General features: G+C 59.9%; 2 protein-coding genes and 1 non-coding gene across 6 annotated transcripts; 2 read left to right on the forward strand and 1 right to left on the reverse strand.

Annotated features, from left to right (window-relative positions):
- Positions 1 to 1,623: 1,623 nt before the first annotated feature.
- Positions 1,624 to 1,730, reverse strand: LOC113626659 (U6 spliceosomal RNA). The gene has a single exon (XR_003435214.1). It is a non-coding gene; the product is annotated as a U6 spliceosomal RNA (small nuclear RNA).
- Positions 1,731 to 4,239: 2,509 nt separating this feature from the next.
- PGAP6 (post-GPI attachment to proteins 6) lies at positions 4,240 to 14,610 on the forward strand. Of its 4 annotated transcripts, none has more exons than XM_027118026.1 (13): positions 4,240 to 4,494; positions 8,020 to 8,197; positions 8,279 to 8,471; positions 8,744 to 8,871; positions 9,072 to 9,340; positions 9,424 to 9,743; positions 10,142 to 10,229; positions 10,305 to 10,428; positions 10,846 to 10,982; positions 11,390 to 11,568; positions 11,658 to 11,783; positions 12,610 to 12,726; positions 13,075 to 14,610. In XM_027118026.1, the coding sequence occupies exons 1-13, from the start codon at positions 4,365 to 4,367 to the stop codon at positions 13,369 to 13,371; spliced, it is 2,286 nt and encodes a 761-aa protein (XP_026973827.1). In that variant the 5' UTR covers positions 4,240 to 4,364; the 3' UTR covers positions 13,372 to 14,610. The 4 variants fall into 4 exon arrangements, with proteins under 4 accessions (XP_026973827.1, XP_026973828.1, XP_026973829.1 ...); XM_027118027.1 differs by having other exon boundaries at positions 8,777 to 8,871; positions 11,637 to 11,783; XM_027118025.1 differs by having other exon boundaries at positions 4,241 to 4,494; positions 11,637 to 11,783.
- Positions 14,611 to 14,921: 311 nt separating this feature from the next.
- Positions 14,922 to 18,876, forward strand: MRPL28 (mitochondrial ribosomal protein L28). Its single transcript, XM_027118029.1, has 6 exons — positions 14,922 to 14,940; positions 15,292 to 15,589; positions 16,276 to 16,428; positions 16,749 to 16,883; positions 16,979 to 17,065; positions 17,674 to 18,876. The coding sequence occupies exons 2-6, from the start codon at positions 15,302 to 15,304 to the stop codon at positions 17,779 to 17,781; spliced, it is 771 nt and encodes a 256-aa protein (XP_026973830.1). The 5' UTR covers positions 14,922 to 14,940; positions 15,292 to 15,301; the 3' UTR covers positions 17,782 to 18,876.
- The last annotated feature ends 3,740 nt before the right edge of the window (positions 18,877 to 22,616 follow it).

The following is a 22,616-nucleotide window of genomic DNA, read 5'->3' on the forward strand; positions in this document are numbered from 1 at the left end:
TTGATGATACCTTTTGTCTTGAAGTCCACCTTATCTAATAGAAATATAGGGACTCCAGTTTCTCATGTTTATTATTGCATGCTGGGTCTTTGTCCATCCGCTTACTTTCAACCCATCTGTGTCTTTATGGATGTAGATAGCTGGGTCTTGCTTTTTAGAAAATCCAGTCTGATAATCTCTGCCTTTTAATTGGAGTGTTGGAGTGTGTAGTCCATGAATAATTAATGTAATTATTGATATGGTTGGAGTTAGGTCTCCTATTTTATTATTTGTTTTGTGTTTGCCCCCTCTGATTTATATTATTTTCCTCCTTTCCTGACCTCTTTCGGATTAAATGAATATTTTAAAATACCTTTTAATTTATTTATTGGATTTTTAGGTATACCTTAGCATTATTTTTATACTGGTTGCTCTAGGGATTGTAATTACATCCCTAACATTTCACAGACTATTTAGAATTTATACTGTGCCACTTCATGTAAGATGCAGGAATCTTGCAACCATGTAGGTCTGTTTTCTCCTCCCCCCTGTCCTGTCTGCTCCATTGTTTCTGCAGAGAAGTCATAGGTTGTTTGAATTGTTATTCCCTTGAATGTCATTTTTCTCTGGATGCTTTCAATATTTCCTCTTTTTGTTTGGTTTTCAGTAGTTGACTATTATGTGCCTGGGTGTGATTTTCTTTGTACAATTTCTTCTTAGGATTCACTGAGCTTCTTGAATCTGTACATTAATGTCTTTCACCAAATTTCTCATGTTTTTTCTGCCTCGTTCTCTCCTATCCTTTTGGGACTGCAACTTTAAACATTTTAGACCTCTTTTCACCCCTGCTCGGGTCACTGCAGGGGGAGCCAGTGTGGGTGGCTTCTTCTCGGAGCTGGGGTCCCAGGTAGCCTGACCTGCATCTGCCAGCCCAGGGAAGCTGGTGAGGGCTGCCAAGGGGGAGCACTCAAACCAGAGCATCACTCTTGGGGCATCCTACCCTGGCAACATCTGCCCCTGTCACTCACTGCCACCAGGGGACCACTTTCATCTTTCTCATCTTCTGTAAATTGCCGGGATATGGGATATTTCCAGTGTCTTCTTTTGGACTGTCTTTTTTTCAGTGTGTGAATTTCCTTTCTATCTTAGGTATATTCACCGTTTATCACACAAAGCACATGTTTTCTCCCATTTGTCTTTTGACTTAATTGATGACGTCTATCCTTTCACACTTTTTATAATTACGTAGCATTTTAAAAAATGTAGTCAAATAAGTAACTTTTTCTTCATGTTCCCCGGTTCCCTGTCTTGCTCAAGAAATTCTTTCCCATGACTGTATTCTAAGGGACGTGTTCTAGTTTCCTTTTAATATTTTTATCATTTTATTCTTTTTTTAAAAAAAATTATTGGATTATAGCTGATTTACAATGTTGTGTTAGTTTCAGGTGTACAGTAAAGTGACTCAGTTATACATATACATATATCCACTCTTTTTTAGATTCTTTTCCCATATAGGTCATTACAGAGTATTGAGTAGAGTTCCCTGTGCTATAAAGTACGTCCTTATTAATTATCCATTTTTACATAGTAGTATGTAAATGTCAATTCCAATCTCCCAATTTATCCCTCCCCTCTTTCCCGCCTAAAAATATGGAACGCTTCACGAATTTGCATGTCATCCTTGTGCAGGGGCCATGCTAATCTTCTCTGTATCGTTCCAATTTTAGTATATGTGCTGCTGAGGCAAGCACTATCATTTTATTCTTGACAGTTGACAGCCTGATCCAGTTGGAATTCATTTTTCTGTGTAGTGTGAGGTAGGATACAGAACCGTGTATCCGCAAGACCTCGAGAAGGGGCCTCCTGCCACTGGACCTGTTTCCATCTTCACATTTGGCCTCCCAGGTGGGTCCTTTCCATTTTTAAAAAAATATTTATTTATTATTTAGGCTGCGCTGGGCTTCAGTTGTGGCATGCGGGACCTTTTTGCGGCATGCATGTGGGATCTAGTTCCCTGACCAGGGATTGAACCCTGGCCCCCTGCAATGGGAGCATGGAGTCTTACCCACTGGACCACCTGGGAAGTCCCTCCTTTCCATTATTAATACTCTGTTACGTAGCAGAGTTCTCCTGAGCCCCCTAGATGGAGCACCGATGCCTCCTCTCCTGCCTGCTTGGGGAGCTTGGCCCGGGAGCCTCACACTGAGGTGACCCTCAGAGTGGGTAGGGCTGGTGGGGAACCGCTGAGCCCAGCCTGGGGCAGGGATGGATCTCGGCTGGAACAGTCTGCAGGGCTCAGTGCTGACCACAGCTGCTGTCCCCAGCATGATCTGGGTCAGTACAGTGCACTAAAATCGAAGCTCAGCAAAACCCAGAATTGGTCTCTGTCCCTTTAAACTGAGAACCTGGGAGCCCCCTTCGGCCAGGGGTGAGGGGGGTCCAGCCTAGATTCCAGAGGAATAAAGGGTCTCTTTTAAGGGTTCACACCTGGGACTTCCTTCCCCCACCCTCCCACCATGCCTCACCGTCCCCCCTTACCCCCCAGCATTCAGTGGCCTTGGGCTCCCCGGTCAGCTTCTCTTCCCTCCCGACCGGTAAACCCTCACGCACGCGCGAACACCCCCATACGTACAAAGTTCGAAAGGTGCAAACAGGTATAGCCCCTCTTACCAATCCTCGGCCACAGGGCTCCCTTCCCTCCCCGGCTGCTGGATGCTTCCAGGCATTCTACGTCTTTAAGATATGCAAATTAAAAAAATTTTTTTCTACAAAAATGGTAGCTTTCTGAACACATTATTCTGCCCTTCCCTTTTTTCAGCTAATAGTCCCCCTGGTAGACCATTCCCAATTAGTACACAGAGCTTCCTGGTTTTCCTTTTACAGCCCACTGGATCAGTGTTTATAATATCACAGTGTTTGAATTTCGATCTGGGTACCCATGACTCTAATGCCCATACCCTCATGACCAATATCTAGGTGCATGCTGCACTTGAATGCAGCCTCACGCTTCTGTTACCATATCTGCAGGGAAAATGCACAGCGGTGGCAGGACTGGGGCTCCCGGGAGGCTCAGCAAACCTAAGAAAGTCTGTGGGCAATGCCACCCTTTCGGTAGGATCAAATTTTTTGATCTCTGCAGATTTGTTAGGTGAAAGAAGGCCTCTGGGTGCTTTTCAGTTTGCCTTTCTCTAAGGAGGGAAATATTCATCTGCATATCCTTTCCAGGAATCTTCTCTGGTGGTTTGCTGTGGGAGAGTTGATATTTCTTATTTACTTGTAGGAACTCTTTATTATTAGTAATCTCATTAAGATCGGCCCTTTGTGATGTGAGTTGCAAGTGTCCTTCCATTTGAGGCTTGTTTTTTGAGTGTGGTTACTCAGTTTTGCTCGTAGCTGAATTTCTATCTTGCCTCTAGCCTACTGGGTCACATGTAGAAAAGCCTTCGCTTCCCCTAAACTGTGAAAAAGTTTCCCCATGTACTCTTCCAGTCCCTCCATCGTTTCCTTTTCACGCTGAAATCCTTAATCTGTTGGAATCTACCCGGATGTCAAGGGTGAGTCCCACCCACTGACGTGAATCGCCACCTTCACAGTGTACGAAATATGTACAATGAGCCTTTTCATTTTTCCATGAAAGTGTTTTTCACACATACTCGTAGCGCCTTTGTGGTGTGACGCGCCGGGAGGCCGGCCGGGGAGTCTAGCTCCGGGAGGCAGGAGCCGGCGCAGGCTGACCGGACCTCGCGCGGCGCCCGGCCCACGAGCAGGGACCGAAAGACACTGGCGTCCCGGGGTCCCCCCAGCGCATCCAGAAAGCATGTGGGGACACTCCGCGGACGCTTCGAATCTCCTGCGCGTTCCAAGTCACGCCCCACCATTTCTCTCTCTGAACCAAGACCCCCGCGGCCCCCGGGGTCCCGCGCCACCCTTCGCCCCCATTCCTCCCTCCGCCCCACGTGTCCCGAGACCCTCCACTCCATCCCGCCCCGCCTCCCCCACCTGCGCACTGTCGCGGGCCCGAGTCCCCCACCAGTCCGGACCTCCCTCCGACCCATTTTCCCTGCGCGCCCTCTTTGTCCCCGCATCGACCCCCGCCCCGCGTCGACCCCCGCCCCGCACCCTCCTTCAGATCGCCTTCCCCGCGCGCGCCCCGAGCCCAGCTCAGCGCCGTGCGCCGGGCGCCGCTCTCCGGCCCAGCTCCCGGCGGGGCGGGGCCTCTCAGGCGGAAGTGCCCGGGGCGCCGGCGGCTGGGACCGGCCCGGACGATGGGAACCCAGGGCAGAGGCGGCGGCTGGGGCCGCAGTGGCGGCCGTGGCTGCCCGAGCGGCGGCGGGGGTGGGCGGCCGGGTACGCGGGTCGGCTAGCGCCGGGCCGAGCGCGGAGCCATGCGCCAGGCTGGGACCGGGACCGGGGGCGCGTTGGTGGCGGTGGTGGTGCCGGTGGCTGTGCCGCTGCTGCTGCTGCTGCTGCTCGCTTGGTCCCCGCCTGCCGCCGCCGGCGACGGCCAAAAGAGCGGTGAGCGAGCGCTGACCCGCGGGCGCCATCCCGGGGGCTCGGGCTGGGGGGCGGAGGGAACAGTGGGGGGAGCGGCCGGGATTGTGAGTCACCTGGGGGCACCTGTGCGCTCACCTGGCGCGGACGTAGGGCCCAGGTCCCCACCCTGGGTTGGGGGCGCAGGGCGGCCCCTTGCGGGGCACCGAGTGTGACAGCGGGCGGTAGAAGGGACACCCGCGCCCCCTCCTCTGTCCCCGGGGCCGGGTTCAGCCAGACGGTCCCCTTGGAGCGAGTCCTCCCTTCCTTCCTGCTCCTCCTCCTCCCAACGGGTTCTGGTCGGGCACGAGCCTCGCACACCAGGACGTGGGGGTGAAGTGGCCCAGGGGGATTCTTCTGGGACTCCAAGAGCTGCGGGGGGGAGCTAAGAGCCCCTGGGAAGAAACGTTGGGCCGTGGGATTCCTGGGTCCTCATCTGGTCTGGGAGAGGGCCAGAGTTGGGAAAAAGTTGCTTAGATCCTAGAGTAGCAGCTGGGGTGGGTGTAATGCCTCCACTCCTCCCAAGGTGACCACCACCCTACTGCGGTCACTTTCAACAGCTGACCTTGCTTGTTGGAGGCTAGACTCCCAGTCGTCCTCAGGACACTAGCAGGCCAGAGTGGTTCTGAGAAATGGGCACCTCTGTGTTGTCTGGGAACTTCCACTCCCTTTGACGAAGGCCCAAGGCGGTGGCTAGACCAGAAGGTGCTGTCCTTGGGGTTCTGCAGGATACCTGAGGATGCTGAGTAAACTGCCTGATTCCTGAGGCCTTGGGCTCTCTGGTGGCAGGCTGGTGGGGCTGGGAGGGCCCAGATACCCCACTGGGCAGTAGGCAGCTTACCCAGCACAGCCTGGGGCTGGCTCCCAGCCCATCCCCCCTTCTCTGAAATCTTGCTTCTCCAAGCTCCTGTTTCTTTGAGGGTTGTGCCTCTGGTTTCTGAGCTTGGCACAGCTTGAAATGAAAGGCAGTTTCCCCGAGATGGGCCCCTGATGAAATTGCTCCATCGGGTACAGATGAGAAAGTCATGCTTGATTTCTCCTTTCCTCCTTTTCCGGGATCAGGGCTAGGTGAGGGGTCACTGGTGAAGAGTTTATGGAGATGGAAAACCTGGGGCAGCCGCTCACCTCCCAGGCCTGCTGAAGTGATCCTGATTTCTGTGTGATCCTGGCTTCTGGGGTCTCTGGGTGGGCAGGGTCTCCGCACTGTGTGCCTGTCTTGGTTTGGAGGATGTGGGACAGGGTGCCCTTACTAGGGTTCCCAGGACAGGCTCAGAGACTTTCTTTCTCCTACCCTGTGTCCTTGGAGGGGGTTGTGGGCAGAGCAGGTGTGCATGTGATTGGTGCTCCCTGATATCAGAAATGTGTCTTCCACATCTGGCTCAGATGGAGAGCTGCAGAGCTGGGGGTGCAGTGCTGGAGGGGCTGTGTGGCCTGGGAGTGGGGACCACTGGGTCTTAGGGTGACCCCTCTTATCTCTCATGCACCTGCTGAAACTTCACAGCCACCAGCTGGGTTGCAGGTGTCCAGGGCTGGCAGGGGCCAGAGGACCTGGACACTCTCTGGTCAGGGGGCTGCACACTGCAGCGGGACCTCCCCTGCCTGGCCCCATCTAGAAGCTGGGTGCCCGGTGGGCTGGCTGACTGTTTCTCTAAGGTCCTGTGGTCCTGGGGTGGGGGGGGGGGGGGGGGGGGGGAAGGGTTGCAGCAGCCTCAGGAGAAAGTTTGTATTAGCTCAGTGGCTGCTAGTCTCCTGGCACTCAGGCCACAGTTGGCAGTTGGGACTTGGTGGCCAGTAGACCTGGAAAGCCTGGAGTGTGTCCTATGTGATGCTTACCCCTGCCCAGCCCCCCATACCAGGCTCCTCCGAGCTCAGACTGGCTTTGCAAGTGGGCTGTTATCTTTTCTCAGGGTGTTTCCATGGCAGGGTCAGGAGGCTGGCAGGAAAGCCAGCTGCTCACCTGGTTCCCTTACCTGCTCACCTGGCCCACCTGGAAGGGCCCGGGCTTGCTGCTGGGGTGGTGTGAGTTGCCAGTTTCCCAGTGGGGCAGGGGGAGGTACCCAGCTCAGAGGAGAGGGAGACCACACCCTGCTGTGTCCACAATGCCTTTCTTCTTAAAGCACTTTAACATCCATTAACCATGGAGGGAGGGGCAGCCAAAGGGAGGTGCTGTCCGCCTCAGCCAACTCAGAGGAAGCTAGGACCCAGAGAGGGGAAGGGATGGTCAAGGTCACGCGGAGAACAAGGCCTGAGCTGGTGCTGGGGCCACTGGGGCCACGCCTCCTACCATGCAGCCCAGGTGCCTTGTCAGCCACCCCTGGGACACAGAGAGCACCAGAGCATGCCTGTTCTCTGGGAGGCCCTAGAGGGGGGGTCTGAGTGGGCACCCTCACCCACTCATGGGGCAGGTGGTTACACCATGGGCCCCAGACACATGCTCCAGCCGAGGTTGTGCTGGACACTCCCAGGAGGGTCCCAATCCAGGTTGGGGCCACAGGCCTCTGTGCCCAGTCCCAGCAGACCTTCAGAGCTGGTCTGGGAAAGGCTGGCATGACAAAAGGGGGCTGCAAGTGCAAACTTTTGGAGTGTGTGGGGGAGGGCAGCTGGCGAGTCACGGAGGTGGGGGCCTGGGAGCTACTGCCAGTACTGGGGCGCAGGGGAGCCCCGGGCTGGGGCCACTCTGCAGGGGCTTGTGCCCACTGGAGCTGGGGGGTAGCCATTCCAGCCTAGGTCCCCTCCCCACAGGGTCTCTGCCTGCTTCCTGTCTGGGTGAGGAGGGGTGACGGCTCTGGTGCAACTGTATCCCAAATCATGGCCTGAGCAGGCGGCCAGCCTCCAGACCTGGACTCCCTGGCCTGTCCAGTGGAACCAGGATCAAGGATGCTGGAGCTAGGGAGGCTCAGAGGAGGTGGGGGAGAGTGTCCTGGCGTCCAGTGCCCAGGGCAGTTGGGGGGGTCCCACCCTGACCACTTCCTGTGCCCTTCAGACTCCATCCCTCAGCCCTGGATGTGCCAGGGCTGCAGTGGAGGGAGGGGAGGGGGGCTGTGACCAGTGTGGAGAGGAGCTGCCGTCTGAGTGGGACTCTTCCTGCTTCTAAGGTCTGAGACCGTTGGGGTGATCGGTGTTGGGTGGCTTGGGCCTTGTTGATAAGGGGTGGCTGGTGGTTGGGATGTGGAGATCTGGGGAAAGTTGGCAGAGGAATGGCTGTGGGAGACTGAGCCTGTGAGCTAGAGATCATTGGCAGAGCTGGAGGGGTTTAGAAAGATGGATGTGTGCACGTGAGTGGGAACATGATGCCTGAGTGAAAACTTCTGAGCCCTGGGCCCTTGCCAAGGGCTGGGGGGGAGCAGTGACCTTTCCGAGGTCAGAGTGGGCATGCCAGGCATCCCAGGGGCTCCATGGCTTCCCTCGCCCCTTCTCTCTGGCCCAGGCCAGGCATGAGGGCCTCCATCTTCTCCCCAGGGGAGGGGGATCCTGGGCACCCTGGCCCGGCTGACAGCGCCTTCTCCGCAGATGCCAGGCTGGTGTCGGAGCAGTTTTCGCAGGCCCCGCAGAAGCTGGCTTTCTACAGCTGGTATGGCAGCGCCAGGCTCTTCCACTTCCGGGTACCCCCAGACACAGTGCTGCTGCGCTGGCTGCTGCAGGTGTCCAGGGGCAGTGGCCCCACCTGCACCAACGTGGAGATCACCGTGTAGGTGCCCGCCCACTGCCCCCACCCCCGCCTGAGCCGCCTGGGCGACACCTGAGCCTGCCCTGTTCTCCCTGCCTCCAGGTACTTCCGCTATGGTGCCCCTCCCGTCATCAACCCACTGGGCACCAGCTTCCCTGACAACACCTCCGTTCAGCCCTCCTTCTTCCTCAAGATGCTGCACAGCAACGCCTCCATCAACATCTCCCACCCAGCACCCGGGGACTGGTTTGTGGCCGCCCACCTGCCCCCTTCATCCCATAAGATTGAGGTGAAGGTAAGGGGGCTCCCTCCAGGGACAGGGGGTGGGCAGGACCCCACAGTGCATGAATGGCCAGTCCCTATTTTTCATCTCCCCAGGGCAGACTTTGCTCAGGGCTCTGTTGCCCAGCCCTGCCCCTCCACCCTAGGGCTCTATGGTCCAGCCCTGACACCCTTCCCCACAGGCTCTCTGGTCCAGCCCCACCTCCCCCAACCCTAGGGCTCTCTGGTCCAGCCCTGCTGCCCCCTCCTGGTTCCCCTTCTCCCCTGTGCCTACTCTCTCCTTAGGGCTTTGTTCCCACCTGTGCCTACATCTTCCAGCCTGACATGCTGGTCGTGCGAGTGGTCGAGGTCTCCATCCTGGAGCCTGACGTGCCTCTTCCACAGACCCTTCTCTCCCACCCCAGCTACCTCAAGTGAGTGGAGGTTGGGTGGAGTGGGTGGTACTGCTGTCCTCACTGTGGGTGAAAGAGCAGTGGGTCTGTGTCTCTGGGTCGTGCTAAGAAGTGGGGGCTAGGTGTCTCGCGCCCTTTGGCTACCACTCTGAGGGTGAAGTATATGGGGAGGTTGGTTGAAGCTGCAGAGCCCAAGTGAGGCCGTATCCCTTTGGCTGCAGGGTCTTCGTCCCCGAGTACACCCAGGAGCTGCGGCTGGAGCTGCAGGGCTGTGCGTCCAATGGGAGCCTGGGCTGCCCTGTGCGCCTCACCGTGGGCTCGGCCACCCTGCCTGGAAACTTCCAGAAGGTGCTCACCTGCAGCGGCCCCACCCAGGCCTGCCACCTGCTGCTGCCCTCACCACCCTGGGACCGGTGGCTGCAAGTGACGGCCAAGAGCCTTGCCGGGCCCCGTGTGTCCGTGGCTTTCAGTGCTGTGGCTGCCCTCACAGGTGGGCTGAGCGGGGAGATGGCTCTACCCCCTGCCTTCCGCCCTCAGGCCTTCCTCCAGCTGAGCCCCTTGTGGTCCTGACAGCCTGCAGGCCGTGGAGTGTGAACTTCCAGCACCTTCTGCAGAGCAGCCCAAACCAAAGCAGCAACGCCTCCACTGGTCTGCTGCCCCTGACCCCCAGCTACCAGGACCTGGACCGGAGGGGCAGGGTGGGCGGCGGCTCCTTCTGCCTCAGGAGCTTCCCCGTCCTGCGGGAAGACGTGGACGTGGTATCTGTGCGCTTCCAGCCCCTGGACAGGGTCTCGGTGCTCGTGCAGTCGGACATGCCCTCGGTGATGCGGCTGAACCTCAACACAGGCATGGACAGCGGGGGCTCCCTCACCATCTCCATGCGGGTCAACAAGGTACCTTGGTTCAAGAGCTCCTAGAGGCCCGGCTCGGATCAGGGCTCAGGGCCCAGGGCTCAGACCTGCCTGGGGGAGTGATGCTGCTCAGGCCTCCCTGTGCCGACTTTGGCACGGAGACGGGAGTGGGGTGGCCTTTCGGGCAACAAAGTGAGCCCAGCACGCCTTGGGCCAGAACAGGCACCATCTGAGAAACAGAAGGCCTGTTCTGCGGGGCAGCAGGTCCCCGTCGGCAGGCCCAGGGCTGCAGGTAGGGTCAGAAGCTGGGTGCCGCAGGCTTGGAGAGGAAGGGTCCTGGTAGGCCCTGAGCCAGCGGGGGCCACAGAGAACAGCACCCAGCACCAGGGGTGAACTTGAGGTGGAGGCCAGGGCCTGACCCTGAATGGCCTCCTTTCCAGACTGCGATTGCCAACACCTCAGTGGTAGCCTGTGTGACTGCTGCCTCACCCTTGCTCAGCTTCAACGCTTCGCTCAGCTGCACCACAGGTATAGGTGGCATCCGGCCCAGGGACCAGCAGGCCTTCTGGCTCCCTATGACCAGGCCTTCCTCCTCCCCTGCAGCCTTCTTCCAGGGCCACCCCCTGTCTCTGAGTGCCTCTTCTCCCACGGCCAACCTCATCATCCCCTACCCAGAGACAGACAACTGGTACCTCTCCCTGCAGCTCATGTGCCCTGAGAGACCTGAGTAAGTAAACTTGAGGGCAGCCGGCCACATGGTTGCGCTCGGGACCATGGACAGGGCTGCCCGCATCCCAGTTTGGGACTGACCCAACTTCCTGCAAGCCGTGCAGGGTCAGTTGACTTCTGGGAGTTCTAAAGGGTTCCCCACCTCCACCTGGCCACTCTTCCTGTGGCAGCTCTGAGAGTCCGGACACAAGCAGGGGGACTGGTCCAGGACACAGCCCCAGACAGGCTGGTACTCGGGCAGCGGGAAGAAGAGGGGCATCTTGGCCTCGCAGAGCTTGTGGCTGCTGTCCTCCAGGGCTCGGAGCTCGGGGGCCTCAACTCTGGGTTCATGTGTCCAAGACCCTGCTGGGAGCACTGGTGGGGGACTGACCGGCAGACCTCAGCAGCCAGCCTTCCTATGGCCCCTTCCTCGCAGGGAGTGTGAGCAGGCCTCGGTCCTCGTGGAGACCACCTTGAACTTGGTGCCCTGCTTGAATGACTGTGGACCCTACGGCCAGTGCCTCCTGCTGCGCAGACATGGCTACCTGTATGCGGGCTGCAGCTGCAAGGCAGGTGAGGGACAGTCCTGATGTCTCCCCCCACTCGTGCCCTTGGCCTCCCAGCCCTGTGCCTTCCTCTGGGAGCCCATCCCAGCTCTGCCCCCGAAGAGCAAGGACAGATGCCCCCTTCCCACCCCTACCGTGCCCCCGTGCGGGCACAGAGAGTCACCTCCAGAGATGGTACTGCCTTCTGATCTTGGCCTCCCCTGCCCACACCTGCCCCCACCTACCCACACTGGCATCCACCTACCCACATATGCCCCACACCTACCCACACCTGTCCCGGCCTGCTCAGGGGTGAGGAAGGGGCTTCTCTGCAGGGCCCTGGGTGAGGGGCGGGCCCTGAGGTTCCAAAGTGCCCCCTGCCAAGCCTGCCCGACTTGCCCGGCTTCAGACCCCCTGCGTTGCCTTGGCCCACAGGCTGGCGTGGGTGGAGCTGCACAGACAACAGCACAGCCCAGACGGCGGCCCAGCAGAAGGCGGCTGCCCTCTTGCTTACCCTGAGCAACCTCGTGTTCCTGGCCCCCATCGCCATCTCCGTGCACCGCTCCCTCCTGGTGGAGGCCTCCGTCTACGCCTACACCATGTTCTTCTCCACGGTAGGCCTGCTTGCTCCCCTGGGGGTGGTAGGGGGACCTGGGCTGCTGCTCACCGCCTGGCCCCACAGTTCTACCATGCCTGCGACCAGCCGGGTGAAGCGGTGCTGTGCATCCTCAACTATGACACACTGCAGTACTGCGACTTCCTGGGCTCTGGAGTGTCCATCTGGGTCACCGTCCTCTGCATGGCCCGGCTGAAGGCTGCCCTGAAATACGTGAGCGATTTCCTGATACCCGGGGTCTGGGCTCTGGGTGGGTGGAAGCCCTTGTGCACAGCGTGTCGAGGGAGACACCAGAAAGGGGGTTTGGCCGCTGCCCTTCAAAACCTCTTGTACTGACCAGTCGCCTGCTGGAAGAGGCTGCCTCCAGTTTTGAAGGGACTGTGTCAGCTGCTCGGAGGATGCCAGGAAAGGAAGGTGGTGGGCAGGGTTGGGCGAGGCCTGTTTCTCTCCCAGGGCCCCATTCAGAGAGGAGGTCTGGAGACCCAACCCTGGACCAGACCTCCCTGAGAAGCACCCAGCTGTGCTCCTGGAGTCCCTGGTGCTGAGGACACTTCAGGGACTTTTCTGCTGTAGCTGGGCTTGGCTGATGGAGATGCGTGCCCTGGTGCCCTGCCTGCCCAAGTTTGTGCCCCAGAAATTCACCTGTGGGGAATTACCCCTCAGTCCAGTGGTTAAGACTCCGTGCTTTCACTGCTGAGGGCGGCGTGGGTTCAATCCCTGGTCAGGGAACTAAGATCCCACAAGCTGTGCAGCGCGGCCAAAACAGAACACATTAGAAATCCACCTGTAGATGGACCCTTGAGACTGATGGATCCCAGCAATACAGGAGCTGGAGGAGGGGCACCTCCCTCCCAGCCAGCAGAGCAGGGCAGGGTGTGCCAGTTGCTCCAAGGGGACTGGCAGAGGTGCTGGGGGGCAGTAGGGACAGTGGGATGACCAGCAGGCCCAAACCACCTGCTCCTGCTGGACCTTGTGCCATTAAAGACGAACCAGGCCTAGGGCTCCTGTGACCCTGCCATCGTCCTTGTGTTTTGCCCAGGTTCTGTTTCTCCTGGGCGCTCTGGTCTTCGCCATGTCCTTGCAGCTGGACCGCAGGGCCGCCTGGAACACAATGGGGCCTTGCCTCTTTGCCATTGTGGTCATGGTCACCATGTGGGTAAGGAACTAGGGCAGGCCTGGGGTCCTGCCCAGGCTCCCTCTCCTGGTAATTGGGGTAAAAGAGCATGGGCTCTCCATACACCCTTACTCTGGGAGGAGAGAACATGGTCCCTCATTTTGGCCATGTTCTCAGTCCTGGGTCTGAGTCCTCCAGATCTGCTGAGGGCTGCCAGTGGCACCCACAGGGGCTCGGTGTGGCTTCATGCCCAGGGCCTGGGCCTGAGGAACCCATAGATCTTTGTGCCCTTGAACCCCTCCAAGCAGCCCACACTCCCAGACCAGGGCAGGCCCCTGGGAGCTGTGGCTGCAGCCCCTGTGCCAACACTCATGCGGTGGTTTTCTCCAGGTGTACCGCTGCGGGCGCCGGCGCCACTGCTACCCCCCCTCCTGGCAACGCTGGGTCTTCTACCTCCTGCCCGGCATCTCCATGGCCGCTGTGGCCATCACCATCTACACTTCCATGATGACCAGCGACAACTATTACTATACCCACAGCATCTGGCACATGCTGCTGGCAGGGAGCGCAGCCTTCTTGCTGCCACCACGTGAACAGCACACTAAGCCCTGGGCCTGCTCCCAGAAGCTCACCTGCCACTATGAGATCTGCAAGAACCACCGGGACGAGCTGTACACAGTGACATGACACAGCCAGCTTGGGGACGTCTGCAGCTTTGATGATCTCTCTAGCCAGGGGCAGGACCAAAGGAGAGGGACCCTGTCCAGATCCATTTCCAACTGAATAAAATTGCCCTGAGCACTCTTTTGCTTTCTCCTCCTGAGGAGAGGACCACACCCCCAACTCCCTTGTGCCCACTGGCTGCCAGCTGACTCGGTCACTCTGCAGGTCCCAGCTGGTATCTGCAGTGGCCCCTGGGGCCTGGGCCTGGCTGCCTGGAGACCACAGGTACCATGTGGGGTCAGGTTCTGAGTTCTTCTGGCCTGGGGATGGTTGGAGGGAGATATAGTGTAAGAGTCCCCCATTGCCCTATTCCCCTGTGAGGCTGTGGTATGAGAGACCCAGGTGGGCCGAGGAGGCCTGAGCCCACCTCCCATGGGCCCCTGCCCCATAGGCTGGGAGCTATGCCATCCCTGGCTCATTGACACTTTGTGCCCCTGAATGCCAGCCTGCCGCGGGCATGGGGATGCCCCCTGCTAATACATTTGCCATGCGAAGGAGTGACCACATTTACCAGGGAGCTCATGTCACTGGGGTGTCCGTAAGGGCCAGCTGCCATGGGTAGCATGGGGGAGGCTGACTTCTGGCTGTCCAGCCCTCCCCCTTCACTCCCTTTGGCTCTCAGTTTTGGAGCTGCAGGCCCCTGAGATGAGGTTCCTGGGGAGGGGGCTGCCAAGCTGCTCTGGGAGTGCTGGGCCTGCAGGACACACCTTGTCCCATCTTTGTGTCCCACTGACCCCTGGGTTCCTGGGCCCTGTCTAGGGAGCATCTCCTTGAGTTACTCCCAGGAGAGAAGGTGATGGCTGCCGCCCCCCACTGGCCCAACCACACGTTTTGGGAGGGGGCTCCTGGAGGCCTGGCCCTGCCTTTCTCCTTCCTCTGTGGTGGAAGCACGGTAAGGGCTGCTGACTGCCCCAGGAGCAGTGCCCTGCCCCTCCCTAAGGGGCTGCTGTCTGTGTGAGGGTGCTGGACAGGGCTGCTGAGCCCAGGGTAGGGGGCACGCACTCTCCCATCTTTTGGCCCTGGCGTCTTCCCTTCTGAGTCCTGTCCAGGCTGCGGCCTCCCTGGAGGCTTCCCGCACCCCCAGTCACCCAGCACTTGGCCACTGGAGCATTCTCTAGGCTTGTAAAGCGGAAACATTTATATACAGTATTTTGGGGAGAAATTTTTTCAAGACATTTAAGACGTATTTTTCTGTAGCTCTGATTGCACTGTGATTGGTGAATTTAATATTCTACATGAGGTTTCACGGCAAAAGAGTTTTTACATTGTTTTCTGCGCTTCCTCCGGGAGGAGGGGAGGTGGAACCGAGAATGACAAGTCCCTGCTCCCGGGAAATGGGCCCACACTTGCTGACGGTGCCTGCAGCTGCCGCCGTTTCCGCAGCGAGTTTTCCACGGTCCCTAAAGACGTGAAAGGGGGCGGGACGAGGTGGGTGTAGACCGACCGGCTTTGCAGCCAGTCAGCGGCGAGTGGAGGGCAAGGTGCCCCGACACAATTTCCGGTTCCGCCGGGGAGCGGGACTCGGTTAGGTAGGTGGTGGTCCGGCGGTGGAGTTGCGGTCTTGCGGTGGTTGGGCCGCCCGGGGTTACGCGGCTGGGGTCGGGGCCGCGCGGGGGCTCGGGGTCGGGGTTGGGGCCGCGCGGGGGGCACGGAGGCGGAGCCGGGGGTCGGGATGGGGCTGGGGGCCGGGGGCGGGAGTCGGGGGGGGTCGGGCCGCTTGGAGTTACGTCGCTGGGCTCGGGGCCGCGCGGGGCCATGGGGCAGGGGTCGAGGCGGCGCGTGAGGGTAGGAATGGGGCGGGGCGCCGGGGGCTGGAGTCGGGGGTGGGGGTCGGGGCCCGCGTCCGGCCGGGCGCGCGTGACGGTGGTCCCTGCCTCCTGCCAGGCTCGCCGCGATGCCCCTGCACAAGGTCCCAGTCGGCCTGTGGAAGCAGCTCCGGCTGCGGGAGGGCATCTACTCCCGCCTGCCCCAGCACTACCTGCGTTCCCTGGAGGAGGCGCGGACGCCCACTCCCGTTCACTACAGGCCACACGGGGTCAAAATCAAGATCAACCCCAAGAACGGGCAGCGGGAGCGCGTGGAGGACGTGCCCATTCCCGTTCACTATCCCCCGGAGTCCCAGCTGGGGCTCTGGGGCGGCGAGGGCTGGGTGCAGGGTCACAGATACATCAACAACGACAAGGTGGGTGAGCAGGACGGGCTTGAGCGGTACTTCTTGGGCCTCGCTGCCTTGCTCCGGGCTCTGGAAGTACCTGGACAGTGAAAGGGACCCCCACCCCTCGGGGAGAGGGAGCTTATAGTCTGGTGGAGACACAGCTCCATCTGAAGAGTGTCCTCAGGAGTAAAAAGTCACAGTTTTGGCAGCCAGATTAAGTGTATAGATGAGGAGCCCTGAGTGGGGAGAAGAGATGGAGAATGAGTATTAAGGTCACCTGTCAGCTTGACCGCCATACTTTCCCTACTTTTTGTGACACCTACAGGGCTGGCATTTGGGAAGGCTGAGAGGCTCACCTGGGAGCAGGTCTCCTGAGTCTGCTCCCTGAGCTGTGTTGCCTCTGGTGGGGAGGCAGGGGGGAGGAGGGGGCTTATGTCTTTGAGACCTCCTAGGCTAGAGTCTCCCTTTGCCTTTGGCCCCTTGGTGCCTGGTTTGGGATATGATGACCTGTGGACCGTGGAGTTATGGTTGTGTGTGTGGTGTGTCTGGAATAAACACCAGCAACTTGGGCAGGGTCTGGGGAGAAGCTGACCTCTGGGTGGGCAACTGGGTCCCCAGGTGGGGACTGGTTCGTGCAACTCCACATGCCCAGTCTCCCCACTCTAGTGTGTGGGGAGAAGCAGCAACGCTCACCAAGATTCTTGCCCCCTCAGCTCTCCAAGAGGGTGAAGAAGGTGTGGAAGCCGCAGCTGTTCCAGCGTGAGCTTTACAGTGAGATCCTGGATACCAGGTTCACCGTGACCGTGACCATGCGCACCCTGGACCTCATCGACGAGGCCTACGGGTTTGACTTCTACATTCTCAAGGCAAGCAGATCTGCACCACGCTGGGGTTCCTTGTGAGATGTAAATGAGACCATGTCCCTTTCTGGGCAGCCCCAGTGGGAGTTCATCACTGTGGACGGCCATCTTGCCCATGTGGCTGAGGGAGCACAGCTGTCTCCTTCTCTGCTCTTAGACCTTCCTCGCTTCTGGTCTGGGTGCTGGGGCTGCCCACCTGGCCTAAAGTGCTCCACCAGGCTGGCCTGGGGGCTGCCAGCTGCTGGGGAGGAAGCTGGAAGGGCCGGCTGGTGGGGGGGGCAGGGCCCTGCCCACAGCACCTGGCCCCATGCAGAGACTCTTGCCAGACCCCGAAGGAGGACCTGTGCTCCAAGTTTGGGATGGACCTGAAGCGAGGGATGCTGCTGCGGCTCGCCCGACAGGACCCCCAGCTGCACCCAGATGACCCCGACAGGAGGGCGGCTATCTACGACAAGTACAAGGTCAGGGCTCCAGCCTTTACTTACTGCTCCTCGTGGGCCCCCTGGCTGGCTGCCTGACCCTGACCTCACCCACAAGCCCATCTCTGTCTGCCCAGGCGTTTGTCATCCCGGAGGCGGAAGCCGAGTGGGTTGGCCTGACGCTGGACGAGGCCGTGGAGAAGCAGAGGCTCCTGGAAGAGAAGGTGAGCGTGTGTGGGCACCAGCTGCCCTGCCCTCTCAGGAGTGGGCACAGCTGCCAAGCAGCAGCCCCTGGGGTGCGTTGACAGGGGCACTGGGTGGGCTTAGGAAGGCACTGCTGCCCAGCGGGAGCCATGGGCTGTGGTCTCCGCGTGGCCCACTCCCTCCCCTCCAGGTCCTGACTCTCTCCTGCCCCCGCTGGCTGGTTTCGTGGATGGGAAGATGGATAAGAGCTGGATGCTTGGCACCATCGATTTCTGTGGCCACCTAGTATTCCCCGGGGTCTGCCCAGTACTGCACTGAGGCCTTTTGTGTCTGTCCCCTAGAGGAGTCTGGAGCGTGTCATAGCTGCCAGGACAGGGGGCCTGTCGCAGCTGCTGCCCCTTCTCTCTGCCCGGAGTCTCTGCAGCCAAGGGCCCTGCAGCCCCTCTCCCACGAACAGAGCACTGTCCTCTGGGCTGGGGGCTAGCGGATGGCAAGTAGCCTTGCTTGACCCCGTGGCCAAGCCGGAGGGGCCTGGTCCTCTCATGCTTGATTCCTCTCGGTGTTTGGTCAGGAGCTGGATCCCCACCCTCCCCAGAGCGCCTCACTGTGACCTGCCTTGTCTCCCTAGGACCCCGTTCCTCTGTTCAAGGTCTACGTGGAAGAGCTGATCGAGCAGCTTCAGCAGCAAGCGCTATCTGAGCCAGCAGTGATGCAGAAGAGAGCCAGCAGGACGTAGCCGCAATGGGACCTGGACCTGGCAGCCAGGCTCAGCACCCCGCCCCCTTTGGCACGGTGGACAGAGCCTGGGGTGGTGGTGAGGGCCACCCATGGTCGTGTGTGCTGGCCGTGCAGCTCCCGGGTGGGGTGGGCTTTGTGGAGGCCCCAGGAGGTCTCTTGTCCCAGGATCCCCAGAGGCCTGGGGCCCTCTCGCTGCCTCTGTCCCCCCCTCCCCGCAGTGGAGGCCCTGCCAAGGCAGGTCATCACCCTCGGGGGACAGTGTGAGTAAAGTCTGAGCTGGGCTGTGTGTGTGCTGCTTTGCTTAGAGGATCAGGCTCACCCCATGCCTCAGAGACCCAGGACGCAGCTGAGGTGGGTGGTGGTCCCTAGGTGTGTAAGGTTTTGGTGCTTTTCTCTTCTCTGGGAGAACCCAGCATTGTGGGAGGCATCCTAGGATAGGGTAGGACTGTGCTCGCTCCTGCTCAAGGCACATTGCCTGGAATGTTCTCCAGAGCAGAGACCTGGTGCTATGCTCTGGCTCTGGGAGTGGCTGTATGGTGTCCACACCAGCACTGCCTTTGGGGTGGCAAGCACCACCCCCCCAGCTCTGGGAGGTGCAGGGGCCCCAGAAGGTGCTGCTGGTGCCAGTGTCTCGCAGGGAAGGCCTTGAGTCTGGAGCTTCTGTTAGCACCTCCCTGTCACGGTCCAAAAGGAGGCAGAAGCGACATGGCCTGTGGGGCCTGTGACACAGATGTTCCCTCTTCAGCTGACCCAGACCTGAACTTGGGTGGGGATGTGGCCCCCAGTGGGAGACTGGACCAGGCACCTGAGGCCTTTCCTGCTCTGAGATTTGGGGGTGGCATGACCCTCTTTGCTGACCCTACCTGGAAGTCCTGAGCACTGAGACCCATTTGGGTCTCTTTGGGAGGACACAGGTGGGTTCCTCTGACCTGGTCCTGGCAACTGACTGAGGGGCACCAGGCTCCCCTGAGGGAGCCGTGGAAGTGCTGCCACCTGGGCTGTGTTTATGGGGCGGGAGGCCATAGGGAGCATGCAGCTGGCCAGTGGGCACGGCTGCAGGAGGGCCCTGGAGGCTCCATGGCTTGCAAGGATGTCATCCAGGATTGGGCGCTGCCTCTGGGTCAGAGCCCTGGGGGAATGCCCAGAGGTCACCAGTCCCAGTCTCCTCCGGGGACGCCTTGAGACCCCACGTGTCCTCATCCCTATTCTGTGACCCTTTTAATTTTTTAAGAATTTTACCAAAAGCTGATGATGCCCAGCTCACGCCTGGCCCGGCTCTGTGGGCTGGCAACGCCCAGCCCAGTTGTCTGAACCACACAGACTGCTGGTGCTCTGGGTGGGCCAGTCTCCCCAGCTTCCACCTCCTGGTTCCCTCCCACATTCAGGATCCCCTTTCTGTGCCCCGCCCCCCTTCCCCCAACCCCCACCCCCAGTCTGTGGCCTGGGTACCCCTGCAATGCATACCCAGAACATCCCAGTTCACTGATATTGACTCAGGTACCCCTCCCTTGCCTGCTCCTTCCCGCCCCAACTAAGACCACAGGCTGAGGGGGTACCTGTGCCATTCCTGGAGCCTCGAGGGAACTGAGGGACCTGGCGCTGGCATAGGGCTTGTGGCCTGAGCGGGGTGGGGCCTGGGCCCGGTGTGAGCAGTACGGGGGAGGGGAGAGGTGGATGGAGGGTGGAATTGGCCTCCCTGTCAGCACTGGTGGGCCCAGGCTGGCTTCTGCTGGCTCCTGGGAGGAGCTTGGCATGCCCTTAGCAGGTCACTTGCCCCCTGCATAGCCTGAGGCTGGACTGAGGTGGGGGTCTGAGTGTGGTCCTGGCCCCAGAACTAAAACATGAGCATTTTTCTGGTGGTGCAGCATCAGTTTCATCAAATTCTCACAAAAATCCTTGACTCAGGAAAGGTTCAGAAGCCCTCACTGAGTGACAAACTCACTCCCCAGCCCCAAGAAAACAATAACCCAGACCTTCCGGTTTCGTCTGGGAGGTGGGAGTGGGGGGAGGACACAAGGGCTGCACTCATCCACAAGCATGGAGCCAGGAGCTGAGCTGCCCATCAGCCACACATCCTTGCCCTCCACGTGTCCCACCCTCCCAGCCCTGGTCAGGCGGAGGCCCCTGAGCTGCCTTCATTTCCGTCAACCACACCTCTGCACAGTCTCAACCACAGCCTCTTTGTTGCTCTGTCAGAGCTCCAGTTCTGCCCTGGCTGAGGCCCTGCAGCCCATCGGAACCCTGGGTTGGTGCAGGGCAGGGGGTTGTGCTGATCAAGGTCAAACCTATGGAAGCATGAGCTGCCCTGCGCTGACCCATGGCAGCAAACAGGCCATGCCCCTGTCTGTACCAGCTGGGTCGACCCTCCTGTGTGTTTCTATGACAACAGCTCAACCAGTCAGCTTCCATGCTGGGCTGTGGACAGGAGGGTGAAGCATCACTATGGCTATGGACTGGGGACGGGCCCTCGGGACCAGCACTGGAGGCCTTGACAGTAGCATGGCCGTCAACACCGTGATGTGTCAAGGCCCTGTTGTGTCCACTGCCTGATTCCACTGTCCCTGTGTCCCAGGGCAGGCAAAAGGACCAACCCTACCTAGAGAGGGGACAACCTAGGCTGAGAGGGGCAGGGCTCAGTCTAGGGCTCTGTGCCTGACCCCTCACTATCAGGGTCTGCAGGGGGGCAGGTGTGCAGAGGGCAACTGGAGCCCTGTCAGGGTGCTGGGAGCATAAGGGAGCTGCTGTGGGGCCCATCCACACGCACTGGGACCCACCTCAACCTTCACCATCCATTGCTGCCCCCTTGAGCCCCTCTCCTCCCACCGCCACTGGCTGCCCCCTAGCTGGAGCCCTGGGTCAGGAGAACTTGCCCAGCAGCACCAGCCCTGTGCAGGTTGGCACTCTGTGCCGTAGCATGCCAGAGTCCTCCCCTGCTCACCCTGAGCCCCAGAATGAGGCTTCAAGCCCTGGCCCCTTTACCACCCACAGGTGACCCAGCCCACTTTGCCCTTGGACAACATCTGTCTGCGCATGGCATCCAGCACAGCAGGGGATGCCCCAAGGCTAGGGGTGGAAGCCCCATGACTGGGCAGCTTGGGGTGTGGCCAGGCCAGTGTGAAGAGTTCAGGACAAGTTCAGGGTGCTGGTCAAGCAGCGTCTGTGCCCTGTGACTCTGGGCCCAGCCCAGCCTGCCCTGTGCCTGTTCCCTCAGATGTGTGACCACTCTGGACTCCTGTTCCGTGCTCCCCCTTACTCCTGGGTCCCTCTGGCTTTGGCAGTGGCCTCGGCAGGGGCCTGCCTCAGCCTTGGCTTCTTCCTGGGGGCTTGAGGCCCAAACCTGCTTCTCCAAGCCCTGCAGGTGTTCCTCCATCTTCTGCTCAGCAGGTGGGCCTGGGCCTCCTAGGGCTCTGAGGTGCCCTATGTGGGGGCCTTGACCAGGAGGTGCTGACCCCACAGGCTTTTTGAAAGGCCAGGGGTTGTCATGGAGATGGGGTGGGGGTGGCTCTGGGCTGCTCTCTGTCCTGCAACACCCAGGATGGCCAGTTCTTGGAGTGATGCTGCATTGTGCCCTTGCTGAATAGCTGTGGCCTTGAGACATCAAGGAAGGCCTCACTGAGGCCAGCAGACCCTGGGGCAGGCCACAGGAAGAGCGGGTGCAAAGATACAGGGTTGGAAAGTGTCCCAGGGTCCTAATGGGTGGAGACACAAGGTCTGTGGGGCAGCAGGGCCATGCTGGGGCTGTGTGTGTCTGTGTGTCCAAAGGACTAAGGAGAGGGCTGCGGAGGGGTTGGCAGGCAGAGGTGAGGCCAGGAGGCCCTGTGGGGTCTGAGGTGGAGGAGAGCTTGGATCTGCCTCCTGGGGGTGGGGAGTTCCTCCTGCTCCTCCTCCTGCTGCCCTCACACATGATTTTCTCACCAGACTGGGCCTGGCCTTCAGCTCCTGGGACAAGCCTGACCTGAAGTCTTCCTCTCAGTAGGGGCTGCAAGGACACTGTTCCTGCCACTGCCAGGGCATCAGGAAGGGCATTCATGGAGTGGCCTAGCACATGTCCCAAGAGAGGGACAGGGACCCCTAACACTGGACGTGCATGAAACACACACAAAAAAAACCACCCAACAACTGGTGCAGGAGCAGCAACCATCCAGCCACGTCTGACCTGACCCTCCAAGGGGACCCTGGCGCGGGCCCACCAGCGGTGCCGCCTGCTCCCTCCGCAGTCAGGAGTGGCTCGGGGGTGGCGGTGTCTAAAGGGGCTGGTTGCCATGGCTACCATAGGGTTCCGAGGCCGTCATCTGGTCCCTGCCTCAGCCAATCGGCGGTGGGAGCCCGAGCTGCAGCCTAGAGTCACGCTTCTTCCTTGCAGCCACACAGTGGCCAAGAGCAGGGACCCGCTTCCTGGAGTGGCTCAGAGTGCTCGGACGGACAGCCAGGCCCAGCATGGCGGAGCGCGGGCCGGTGGGGCGGGAGCAGGCACACGGAGCCAGGCAGGTGAGGTAAGCTGGGTGGGCGCACGGATAGACGGGCAGACAGGCAGACAGGTGGACGTGCTCCCTGCTGCCCATTGTTCTTGTGGCTGAGCCCACAGCCCTCAGCCCACCCCACCCTCTGCACCTTCACCCCGGGCCCCTCTCCCCAGGTACCCCAAGGAAGGGTCATGGGAAGAGAGACAAAGGAAACGGCGCAAGGCAGGATGAATCCCAGTGCACCGAGGTCCGAAAATCGCTCTCGTGGGTCTTTCTCGGCAGATTTCACGTAGAGGCGGCATCAAAGACCCCCAACTGGCCGAGGCCCTGGGCGTAACAGCTGCCCGGCCACTGCTCCCAGGGCTAGGCA

Source organism: Aethalodelphis obliquidens, unplaced genomic scaffold (genome assembly GCF_003676395.1).
Source record: "Aethalodelphis obliquidens isolate GAN/ISIS:26980383/991018 unplaced genomic scaffold, ASM367639v1 scaffold18, whole genome shotgun sequence".
Lineage (NCBI taxonomy): Eukaryota > Metazoa > Chordata > Mammalia > Artiodactyla > Delphinidae > Aethalodelphis > Aethalodelphis obliquidens.

Excerpts from the sequence above, each read along its gene's own strand:
- PGAP6 (XM_027118025.1), top strand. The coding sequence starts at position 4,365 with ATGCGCCAGGCTGGGACCGGGACCGGGGGCGCGTTGGTGGCGGTGGTG. Across the intron at positions 10,983-11,389 it reads GGGCTGCAGCTGCAAGGCAG|GCTGGCGTGGGTGGAGCTGC; the intron begins GTGAGGGACAGT and ends CTTGGCCCACAG. Across the intron at positions 11,569-11,636 it reads ACACCATGTTCTTCTCCACG|TTCTACCATGCCTGCGACCA; the intron begins GTAGGCCTGCTT and ends CTGGCCCCACAG.
- MRPL28 (XM_027118029.1), top strand. The coding sequence starts at position 15,302 with ATGCCCCTGCACAAGGTCCCAGTCGGCCTGTGGAAGCAGCTCCGGCTG. Across the intron at positions 16,884-16,978 it reads CTATCTACGACAAGTACAAG|GCGTTTGTCATCCCGGAGGC; the intron begins GTCAGGGCTCCA and ends CTGTCTGCCCAG. Across the intron at positions 17,066-17,673 it reads AGAGGCTCCTGGAAGAGAAG|GACCCCGTTCCTCTGTTCAA; the intron begins GTGAGCGTGTGT and ends TTGTCTCCCTAG.